At 37.7% G+C, this 12387-nt stretch overlaps 2 protein-coding genes across 3 annotated transcripts in view; one reads left to right on the forward strand and one right to left on the reverse strand.

The window, feature by feature from the left end:
* The window catches only part of MFSD14A (major facilitator superfamily domain containing 14A), a 38408-nt gene extending 28462 nt beyond the window's left edge, over nt 1–9946 (forward strand). The window contains exons 9-12 of the mRNA XM_033093152.1: nt 4785–4897; nt 6486–6583; nt 7350–7513; nt 8573–9946. Coding sequence (XP_032949043.1) covers nt 4785–4897; nt 6486–6583; nt 7350–7513; nt 8573–8779 — 582 coding nt within the window. The 3' untranslated portion in view covers nt 8780–9946. The remainder of the gene's footprint in view (nt 1–4784; nt 4898–6485; nt 6584–7349; nt 7514–8572) is intronic.
* A 751-nt stretch (nt 9947–10697) lies between these two features.
* The window catches only part of SASS6 (SAS-6 centriolar assembly protein), a 35773-nt gene continuing 34083 nt past the window's right edge, over nt 10698–12387 (reverse strand). For both annotated transcript variants that reach the window (XM_033092838.1, XM_033092839.1), the window contains exon 17: nt 10698–12387. In XM_033092838.1, the coding sequence (XP_032948729.1) occupies nt 12281–12387 (107 nt within the window). In that variant the 3' untranslated portion in view covers nt 10698–12280.

A 12387-nucleotide genomic window follows, 5' to 3' on the forward strand; every position in this document is an offset into this window, starting at 1 on the left:
CAAGTGATGCTATCTTGGTGTGGATTCGCCAGTGTCAGGATCTGTGGTTTATAGGCTCAGAAACTTAATTTTGTTAGGTAGCTAGTATTGATTAGATTCTTGGGACTGACACAATCAACATACGATATATACACCAGGAAGACAGTTTATTGATTTATACTAGGTTATACACCTGCATAAAGTCAGAAATTTTGTATTAGCTCCGTTCTCTTACAACACATACTTACTGAATACTTACCGTGTGTCAGGCACTGGGGATGTGCAGTGGAACGAGTTTATTGCACTTTCATGGAATAAGACAGAACAATAATAATGTCAGCTTAAATGTAGCAGGTGTGACGAGGATTATAAAGAAAAAGGGTTCAGGGGATGTAGAGAGTGACTGGGGGCAGGGTGTTATTTTCTGGGAGGATTGGAAAGGCCTTGCTGTAAAAGACAACATTTGAGCAGAGACTCAAAGGAATGAGAAACAAGCCATAGGATTATTTGGAGGAAGAAAATTCTAAGCAGCAGGAACAGAAATAAACTAAGGAGAGACTGTACCTGGCATGTACAGGAAACAGCCTGGGGGCTGGTCTGGCTCAGGTGGAGTGAATGAGAGACTGTTACGAATGAAGACCCAGACGTGGAGGGGACAGACCCAGTGGGGCGTTGCAGGGCATCGTCAGACTGGACAGGAAGAACAGGAAGCCATTGGAGGGTTCTGAGTCGAGGAATCACACGAAAGTATCAATCTGGAAACCCAGATGGTAACTAGTGGTGGTTTGATGAAGAAGAATTTGGATTTTCTTAGGAGATATTTCATCATGGTCTACAAACTATCTCTGTTCCATAAGAAATTCTTCTCTAGTGACCAGAATTTTTTTTCTCACTCAAGTCTTTCTCCTTTCTGTGAATAAGCCCTGCCCATTCCTTAATTTTTGGCTTTGCTGCTTCTAGACTCTGCAGATGATTTAACACTTTTTCCCATCTTAGATCCAGTCTACTAGATCTCAGCTTTCTTTCATTCTACTTTTAAGAAAATGGAAGTTAGAGTCTGTTTAATTGGACTTTTGGGTGTTTGACCATCTCTTAGTAGGGCTCCTTCTGCAGATATTATCATTAATTTTTGGTAGGTTTAGTGATAAACTTCCAAGTTGAAATTGTATAATATACCTCCCTCGTAGCCCCACACATGCATACAAATGGCATTGAATATTAGTACTATTTTTAATTTCAATTTTATCCTGAAAAATATTGATCTGGAAAAACATTGCATTTAAATATTCATTCCTGGCTATTTGAAATGTGCTCTTCAACTTCGGAGAAAAATACGTTGTTGTCTACATATTAAATAGCTTTTTAAGAAAACACCTTTCTGAAGCGTAACACAAAAGAAAATGTATAAGTAATAAGAATAGAGCTTGATGTGTTAAGCCGACCTTGAATCCTGGGATAAAGCCAACCTAGTCATGATTTATTATCTTTTTCATACATTGCTGAGATTAGATTTGCTAATATTTTGTTTCAGATTTAGTGAAGAGAACAGGGTAGCATTCACTGTAATGACAGTTGAGAGAGGAATAGCTGTAAGGTTGTAAGTTCCGTTTCATACATAACTGATCATGGAAGCTGTAGACCACTACTAAATTCAGGCAGTAATACTGTGGACTGCGCGAGTGATGAGCTGCAGGTGCTTTGGAGGAAACTTTCCCTCTGCTCAGCAGATGGCAGCTGGCACAAGGGGGACAGGGTGGACACCAGCCCTAAGACCTCAGAATCTGGAAGGGCAGACGTGACTGCAGGGAGTGGGCATGGTGGGGTTTGTGTTGGAGAGCACTGTGGCCCAGGGGCCTGTGAGTTGTCAAGGGCAGGAAGGAGCCACGACCCAGCCAGGGCTGAAGGCACAGCAGATGTCGCTATAGAAACACGGTCCACAAGGAATATGGACCCATTTCACTTTTGGGGCCTACACAGAAACATAGGTTTTGAGATGAAAAATTACATTTTAAAATGAGAAACTAGTTCAAAAACAGGTGAATAGGAGTATGTCTCCTCAATGTAAATATTGATAAATGCATTTTTGTGTCATGTGAACTAAAATAAATATTAAGAATATATAGAGCACAAAAGGTAGAAGATTATCTTGTATTCTCATGTATGTGAAGGTTACAATTGAAAATGACTTGCCCCGCTGACTGCTCAGGTGAAGATCAGCTGCTTGTGGCTGCCATTCACATCTGTTCATTTGATTGCCTGCCCTTGGGCCTTTGTCCCTGTGTCCTTTCTGCCTCCCTTCCGCTGTCCTACTTTCCCGTGGGAGCCAAGTGGTTGACCCTTGTGAGGCCTGTACTCTCTGGTTTGCCATAGGTCCCATCACTGCCTTGGCACCAGTAGGCATGGATTCATAACACTTGCACTAAATAAATGTTTACGTAATTCCATGGATATGTAATAGTTAGGTTACATTTCTCTTCCTTGATGCTCTCATGTAGTCCTCTATATGCTGATGATTCTCAGATGCATGCCAGCCACTTCCTGAGCTCCTTTCTAACACATCTGCTAGCATCTCAAACTTGCCATGGCCGAACCTGAAATCTGGCTTGCTTCCTCCAAGGGCCGCTCATGTCCTTTAGTGGTATCAGTAGCTTCTCAGTTGTTGGGGCCAGAAAACTAGGCGTCAGTCTTGATTCGTTTCTTTCCGCTTACCCCACATCCAGTCCCTCATATCATAGTGTCACCTTTGTCTCCAAAATAACATTCTGCTTCGCAGCCTTTCTCACCGTCTCCTTCTAGGAACCCAGTCTGGGCGTGCCAGTAGCCGCCATCCCATTACATAGCTGTCTCCCTACCGCTCATTTGCCACTCAGCAGCATAATTTTTGTAAAGTGGAAATTTAGTCAGAGTTCTGTATAAAATTCACTTTCTGTTGCTCCCAGAATAAAATCTAGACTCGACATGACCTCATTTTCCTCTATTCTCCATGTTGTTCAAAGGTCCTCGTCAGTCCACGACCTTTGCACTCGCTGTCACGCCCAGCATGCTCTCTTCTCCCAGACGTTCACATTAACTCCCTCCGCCTCCCCCCCTTTCAGCTGTCACCTCAGATGTTGCCTCAGAAAGGCCTTCCCTGCCCATCCAGGTTCAAGCAGCACCTCTGTCACACTCTTATTTTCTTCATAGCAGCTACAACCTGGAATTATCTTGTTCAATGAGTACGCTTATGTCTGTCTTTTTTCCACTGTGAGGTCATCTGTTTCTGCTGATCAGAACTGTGACCTATTCACTGACCCTTAGGCACTGCCCACAGACCTAGAATAGCAGTTGGGCATGACTGACCAAAGCTGATGTCAGTTAACTATTAATTAGCTGTGTCATTGAGCTTATTTTCAATTAATTCATGTCATTTAACCTTTGGGACTTCGTTCTCTCATGTTCAGAATGAGTTATATTAAAATTAAGGGACCTTAATTTTTTTCCTGTCTTGTGCACTGTATATACTAAGTAATTTGTTCCATTATTATTGGGAATATTGACATTTAAAATCACACATGCTTCCCACACTTATACTAGGTGCTGGTGATAAAAGATGAGAAAAAAGTCCCTATCCTCAGGGGGAAATCAGTATCTCCAGTTAAGAGTGTCACATATACAGGTTTTTCTTTGTTAGCTGCTTACTCGAGGTGAGTTCCCTTTTGTGGCTGCGGTTGAAGAATGTAATCCAACAAAGTTCCACGCCTTTGCTCACTTGATTTAAGGGAAAATCTCAGAAGAAAGTTATGATTCCTATTTGTTAAAGAATCCTTCAAAGAGTCATTTGCTTTCTACTGGCTTATTTGTGATTAAATCAGATTAAACTCAAATGATTGTTTCAATTTAAAGAATTTATACTTTGATGATTGTGAATTTAAAGTGTCAGCTAGTCATCAAATAGTGATTTCCTGAATTATTTTCACTTCTTCCTCAGTAGACTTACTAGCTATCTTATGGTATATTTAATACTTTAATTAGAATAGCAAAATGAATTTTCCAGTGTCCCCAAATCATTGCAGAATTTCTCTTAGCTTTGAAAGGAGGAGCAGGAAAGCCCATCAGCTTGTACTGTTGTTCATCAAATACTATGTGCCAGTCACAGTGCTAAGCACTTTATGTACACACCGTCCAAGTTCACAGGACAGTTTTGAAGTAGGTACTATTATGGCCATTTTCTACGAGACCAAACTGAGTCTTAGAGTGAAGTGACTTGCCTAGGCCACACATTTAAGCCAAGAATTGCCATGATCCAGACTGTTTTCCAAAGGCTATGTTCTTAGTTATTACACTATACTTTTCCCAAATCATACTTGTTAAACTGACTTACTGTTCATAAAGCATCATGTCAGAAATAGGTTAATTTAAGTGAAGGATATATGAATCATTATACTGTTTAAGTATTTCAGAGTAACTTGGACCTATAAAAATTTTTATAGAACAGGGATCTCCAAATAGTTAGAAGAACCCTTTGGTCCTACTGTTTTAACTTCTGGTATAAGTGGGGCTCAATAGAAATATACTGAACAGAAAGTTCACCTTTCTATTTGAGTGTTCTAACTTTTTCCCGGAATCTGGCTGTGACCAGAGGGACCTTTCATCTGCTTGTGTGACCTGGATATATTCAGGGTAATTGTTGCTGAAAAGCCAAAATGTAGAAAAGTGTAATAGTTCTTTTATTATAGGTTGAAAGAAGTCACCAAATATTTTTTCTTTTTAGTTTTAAAAAGTTTATTGTATTCTGACAAACCATTTTGATTTTTCTTTTTTCCCAGACCATTGTCTTGAGTTTACTTATGAGGTCAATTGGAAACAAGAACACCATTTTATTGGGTCTGGGATTTCAAATATTACAGCTGGCATGGTATGGTTTCGGTTCAGAACCTTGGTAGGTATAATTAATGTTTTCAAAAACTTTTGCCTCTTGTATTTTTTTTTTTTTTCACTTTAAGGTATAATTGACATTTTTGTATGTATTTGCTTTTCAACTAAGGCTTTAAACTTCAGTCTCTCTTACTATGCCTTTTTTTCTTTCAAAATGTATACAATACAAATCTCTTGCTTGTGTATTTGTATATTCTGGAATGGCTTGAGGATAGAAAGGTAACATTTTATAGCTAAGTGACAGGTTGGGTTTTTGAATGAGATTATTGAGCCTTTGAATTTCTAATGAGCATTTAATATCTAGATCAATTCGTCATTAGGGAAAAAGAACATAATCCCATAGTAACAAGACCCTGAAAGTTAGTGTTATTTACCTTGTTTTTCTGGTTAGAAAGAAAAAAATTGAGTAATGCCAGAGACTGCTTATTACTGACAGCAAACCAGAAGCATGTGAGAAAGTCCAGTTGTTTTGGTCCTGGTTTTATGCTGGGAAAACTGCTTTCCTGCAGGGGGTGATGGGAATAAGGACGCTGATGTCAGTCCACAGTCCGCCTTTGTCCTCAGCTGTTACAGGACTGAACTCTAGCTTGCACTAATGTTTCATGCAGCTGAACACATTGTCTTTGTTTGGACTTGGGCGTGTTTGATGGACATTTGCTTTTTTTTTTTTCCCCTTCCGCCTCATGCCCCACCACTCTGATTCAAGTTGTTTCTCATAATACCTGGCCCATGCTGCTATTATGAGCCTCGCGCCCCCCCCCCCGCCCCCCGCCCCACTGAGGCAGTCGGTCGCCAGTCATAGGTTGGCCGCTCACAGCAGCTCTCACCGGCTGCTGGCCGCTCACGCCGGCTGCCAGCCACCAGCCGCTCATGGCAGCACACGGTAGCCAGTGGCAGCACTCAGCAGCCCGGTAGCAGCTCAAGCCAAACCTCCCAGGTCACGGCAGCCCAGCTCCAGGGAGAGCTGTTGTTCACAGTCTTAGCTGTAGAGGGCGCAGCTCACTGGTCCATGTGGGAATCAAACCGGTTATCTTTGCGTTAAGAGCATGGCACTACAACCACCTGAGCCACCGGGCCAGCCCACGTTTGCTTTTCTAGTCTAACTTTTACAAGATGCTGAGTTTATCTAAAACATTTAAATATCAAAGTAGGAACATCCAAAGATTTAAATCAGTTATATCTTCTCACTGAACCACAAGTCTTGCTGAAGAGTTACTGGTTTCACATGTTTGGAAACATTAAATGATGTTTATAATACAAAGTATTATGCATTATTCTCCACATACCTCCACCACTCTCCCCGACATAATACCCAAGTCCTTTTATAGTTTGTAACATAGTACATAAACCAATTTCATATTAAAACCCCATACCGCCCCTGTGAATAAGTGGCTTTTTCTAGAAGGGTAAAGAGTTAGACTTTTGAGTGATTGATTGGAAGGGAGAGGAGGAGGGAGAGAGGGAAAGGAAAGGACCTACTTACCTTTCCGAGATCCAGTGGGAAAATGTAGGTATACTGTTACTAAGCAGTATTGTCCCTACCCAGGCCCAGTGGAGGCCATGAGTGAGTTATTTGTTGGCTTTGGTTACAGGATGATGTGGGCCGCGGGGGCCGTGGCAGCCATGTCCAGCATCACCTTCCCAGCTGTCAGCGCACTCGTCTCCCGAACTGCTGATGCTGACCAACAAGGTGAGTTGATAGGAATCAGTGGTAACTATTTAAATCCAGGATGTTCTCATCCTGTGTTCTCTCTCCTTAGGTGGATACGCTAGATAGCCTCGTTTCTCACTTTGAGTATGTGACTACCTTGTATTTACTAACCACTTATTTGCTATGATGTGCTAGCCACCTACAGATACATACATAACTTTTTATTAAATCTTATGGGTTCAGCTATCTAAAGACATGGCAAACATTTTTATTGTCTTGTGCTTTGTCGTGGGAATATTCTTGAAATGCTGATAATTCTTTGAAAAGGATATCTAGACATAAGGAAAAAAAGGTATTACAAAAGAGTGACAGTGACCACTTGATTGATAAATGAGGAAGGGAAGCAAGTTGCATTTTAAATTTGAGAGAAGACTCCCAGAGATAAATACCAACCTATAAAAAGTTTATATTTGATAAAATAAGGACTTACATAGCTGCTTGGGGACAGTTTAAAAGTTGTGCTTGTGAACTCATGCCTGATTTTTAGCCAGGGAATTTTTAAAGGGAAATAAAGTGCTTTTGTCCACTTGTTTCCATGTTAGACCTCTGTATGGGTGTACCTGAGCTCACCATCAGTTGGGTTACTACACTTTGTAGAGCTGATGGCCTCTAAGTAATGTTTAATACCATTTGCAGTAAATTGCTAGTGTCTGATAAAAGCTTTGGTTTTAGATGATGTGCACTGGTTCTAGGGTAGGAAAAAAATCAGTGGTGTACTAAGTGGTCATTTATTTCAATAATTTAGGTGTTGTTCAAGGAATGATAACAGGAATTCGAGGACTGTGCAATGGTCTGGGACCAGCGCTCTATGGATTCATTTTCTATATATTCCACGTGGAACTCAAAGAACTGCCAATGACAGGAACAGACTTAGGAACAAACACAAGCCCACAGCACCACTCTGAACAGGTGATTTTTCATTCACGTCATAAAAATATAGTTCATGTGGCTGGATTAAAAAATGATATATGGTTTTTGGTCATGAAAGCTATCATCTGACATTCTTATTTTAGATCGACTGAAACACTTAAAACACACAGAGTAAGGGACTGTGTTCTGTATACACCTTTGTGAAATTGGCTGTGCGTACCTTTTTTCCCTTCAAGAATTAAAAATAATTTAAATATTCTAGTTTGTCATATTACACTAGTGGCATAGGTAACAACTAGTTGTCTGTCCTACTTGTCTCTCTTCTGAGACGCCGTGACGCCCAAGTCTCCTGGCTCGATGCCCTCAGCTGCTGCTGAGCACCTCTATTCACTGCTTTGCCAAACGCACTTCCTCATGACAACGTTAAACGCTAACGGCAAACATCATTTTAGCCATTACAGACTGCTCATCAGTTTCCTTGCTTAGTTAGCAGAATTCTGCACTAATCTTCCAACTAGCTAAGACGAGTTTTACATACAAATGTTTGTAGGCTCCACACAGGTAAAACTGGCAGTGCAATTTTTTTGCTAAGAATGAATGTAATTTCGGGCTAAAACAAAGGTCTGTTTGATACTTCCGTTGGTCACACATTGTGTTTTCCACACTTTCAATCACTAGAGCATAATTAACGTTTTAAACAAAGAACAATGGTCATTGATTCTGCTACTGTAGTTAATGTTCTATGCTATTTGATATTACTTTTGAGATCTTCCTTTTCTGTTTTCCTCTGGAACTAACAAATTAAGTGAAGGCTCATAGAATGTGTTCCGATTTTATGCTGCAAGTGACAATATATTTTTGCACAGGCTGTTTTTTAAAAAAATCTTTTGGCTGTTTCTTGGGTCAGTTGTTATCCCCAGAATTTTATATTAAGACTGTGATAGTATCCCTTTCTCCTGAAAGGGAATGTTTTTGTAACTAATGATGAAAGAGTTGCCACTGGCTTGTAATTCATAGCAATCAGTTATTACTAAAAGATAAGCAGTCTCTTATGAGCAAAGATGCTTGTGTAAAAATCGTACTGTTTTTCTCCCCTAGAATTCCATCATCCCTGGTCCCCCGTTTCTCTTTGGAGCCTGTTCGGTACTGCTGGCTCTGCTTGTTGCCTTGTTTATTCCGGAACATACCAATTTAAGCTTACGGTCCAGCAGCTGGAGAAAGCACTGTGGCGGTCACAGCCATCCTCATAGTACACAAGCACCAGGAGAGGCCAAAGAACCTTTGCTCCAGGACACAAATGTGTGACGCCCGAAATCAGGAAGACTTTTCTATCAGCACCCAGGTCTTAGTTTCACCTGTAGTTGTGGATGTACATTCCATTTCCATCTACAATGTACTTTTAAGATTGTCTTAAGAAATGTATCTGCATGAACTCCGTGGGAACTAAATGGGAACTAAAGAACCACCACAGTTTTCCAAAGATGTTACAGTTTCTTTTGAAAAGAAACCTTTTGTTTATTAGCACCAATTTCTTGCCACTAAGCTATTTGTTTTATTACACATCCTTTAATTAAAAACTATATATGTAACTTCTTAGATACTAGCAATGTCTCTGCTACCATTTCCTTCAGGTGTTGAGCTTTAACTCTATTTATGCTGACTCGCAGTGAGACAGAATAGATAGTATACGGTTGTAGACCTGTTCGTTTTTAACATTGTAAAACCTTGAGTCAGATTTTATTGTAAAAACTTGGGTCAAATAATAAATCAAAGCCTTAATGCAGATGCACTAAAGGAAAGAAATGGTAAATGAATTGTTTGAATTAAAAAAACGCTTAAGAAAATTGTACTAAATCTGAATCATGTTTCAGGCTTATTTTGTAGTAATTTTATTTTAAACATTAGTCACTACTGTTTTTAAATAAGAAAATAGCAGCCATGTAGATTTTAAGTTGGGGTGTTTAGAGCCTGTAAATCTACATGTTGGCTCGAATTTGTTCCCCAATTACTTACACCACTATTCTTTTAATGTTTGCATAATCATAAGAACCTCAACACTTGAATACATAATCTAAAAATTATATAGTAAAGCTGGTAGCCTTGAAAATGTCAATGTGATATCTATATGTAGATAAATATATATAGTGGCCTTTCAGGACTGTCACAGTAACACTTTATTTACAGAGCTAATGTTTGTCCTAAATTTTCAGGACCCTAGAAGAGAGCTTTATACAATTACTGATGTGAATTTCTCTAAAGTGTATATTTTTGTGTCCAGTTATATTATTTAAAAAAGTGTTACTTTGTAAAAATTGTACATAAAGTATTGTATAGTTTCCACTGTTTTCATCTTGTGTGTGGTTATTGCTTAATGCTTTTTAAACTTGGAACATTCACTATGGTTAAATAAGGTCTTAAAAGAAATGTAAATATTCTGTTAATAAAATTAAATATTTTAATGATTTTTTTTTTTTTAAAAGAAAGTCTTGATCTGTGATTCCCTATAGAGCCTGTTTTGGCTTTGTTAACATCATCATTTTTACAGTAACAAATCAAAGCTTTATACCTCCTCTTTGAATCCATTTCTTTTCCTTCATTATAAAATACTCTTGTAGAAAGACAAATGAAAACTTAGTCTATAAATTAATGAATTTTCTAAGCAGATATGTTGTAAATCAATCCTATTTGTTTTTATATACTTTTTGCATATCATACTCCCCAAATAATATTTATTAACCAAGCTCACAGTTTACAGAAATACATTAAATGCAACATTTTGATTAACACATGTATAATTTACACTGCAAAACAATTTCAAATAAAACTTTAAGAGGTAGAGCAAAGAAGTAGCACACTCAAAAGTCTATATATATATATATACATCTAACACAAAGAAAAGTCTTTAGCAAGTTAACATCGAAGTGGTCTCTATCCAAATTTTTGGAAATTCTCCTGATTTTCCATGTGTGGATATGGAAGAGAATATTTGTTTAAAAAAAAAAAAGAGCGACCTATATGTCATGTATGCCATCCAAACCCTGTCTATAAAGTTTTTTATATATACACACACTCTGGCTGGGGGAGGGGGAGTGCCAAAAAAATGTCTACAAGTGGACACTGGTCAGTGTTGCTCAAGCAGTAGTTCGCTATAATCAGAAGTGTCTGGATGCTGATGGTAACCACTTTGAGCACTTCTTGTAATTACAGAAGTCAAATGTGACTTGTATTCATCTTTTGTTATTGGTATTTATTATCACAATTTTAATACAGTTTTTTCCTTTCTTAAAATGTGTATACATTTTTGTTTTTTGGGCAGTGTGTGTGTGTGTTTGTGTGTGAGACATAGTATTTATAAGAACATTATATTGCCAGCAGGCTTCTTTCAGATTATTTGTAAGTGCTTTCAAATTACTGTAACCAAGTATTCTTACTAACGTAATTTATCTAAATGAGGAAAGAACTGTACATAACTAATAACAGTTACTAAATTTTTTTAGATTAGTTCCCTTTTTAAGACAGCTTGCCATTGCCAGCACAGTTTCAAGTATGAGACTCAATATCATGGCTTCATTAAAAAATTAGCAAAGATTCTTTGTCTAACCATGGAATTGCTGGTATATCATTAATATCTTCAAATGCTTCATCTGTATAATATGGTCCTTGAAAATAATTTTTAAAAGGTCACGTGAGCATTAACCTTTGCAAGTAAAAATTGACGTAGACGTTTCTTAAGAGAATGCTACTCTATTGGATGGTTGTCAACAGGAAAAAAATGGGGCTCTATGATTCTGGGTGAATTTTAAAAACCACCTAATTTTTTCCAGGAAACAATTCTTACTTGAAACTTACAGGGAAGAGAAGAAAGTTTTAATTTCTAAGTTACTCATTTTTCCTACTTTATTAAGCAAACCTTAAACCCATTTTGAAATAAAGCAAATACAGTGAATATTCATGATGCTCTTATAGTCAAGATTTTGTACAGTACTAATTTTTAAAACAAAATTCCAGTAATACAAATTTAACAGCATAAAAAAACTAATAAAAACTCCAAATGAAAGAGAAAAACTGGATGGGTATAGACTTCCAGGAAGCAATAAAATCCTGTAAACTTGCAGCTCAAATGACTAAAGCAATTTATACCTAATCTGGTCTTGAAAATAACTATCCAAGTTATTTTTAAAATGAATTTATCAAAATTACTAACAGACTTATTCAACAGATAAAGGTTTCAAGGAAAATGATTTGCTATGAAGGATTTAATTCATTAAAGGTAATTTTAGGACTTTTCCCTTTTCTGTACGTATCATTCATAACAGATATCTTAGGAGATAATCATCTTCCCTCATAATTCTTAGATGGCAAATTTAAAACATTTGACCAATGAAAATGATAAAATGAATTATTAGCATTCTTTGGTTTCCCATTATGTCTGAACAAGTTTTCATTAACACAGATATTCAATATGATTAGAATGTCCCTTATAAAGATCAATTCTTTCCTTAGAATTTCTAAGAACTTCTAAGGAGTAGTTTAATAAAGTTCATACTATTATTCTATAAAATACCATGTTCACAAACTAAAGAGTGTCATTTACTCTGAATCTTCACCAGTTCTCAAGTACAAATTTGCTCCTCTAAACTGTCTGCCATAAATGACAGTAGTACTTAAAAGATCCAGTCTCAAATAGTTGCTCAAGTAAAATTTAAAACTTGCTTGTTAAGGATTTGATCTGTTAATGTTGTTTATATATTTTTAAACCACCTGAATTTCTAAAGTTTCAATAAGAAGTAAAAGATGACACTAGGATTAACTATTTGGTAACTGTCCAGGGAAATATGCTGAAGATGCAGAAGGGAGCAGCGTTGGTTTTGAGGATGTCTGTAATGCTGCTAACGTGCCATCTTTTTGATGGT

The sequence above is a fragment of the Rhinolophus ferrumequinum genome, chromosome 22 (genome assembly GCF_004115265.2).
Source record: "Rhinolophus ferrumequinum isolate MPI-CBG mRhiFer1 chromosome 22, mRhiFer1_v1.p, whole genome shotgun sequence".
Classification (NCBI taxonomy): domain Eukaryota; kingdom Metazoa; phylum Chordata; class Mammalia; order Chiroptera; family Rhinolophidae; genus Rhinolophus; species Rhinolophus ferrumequinum.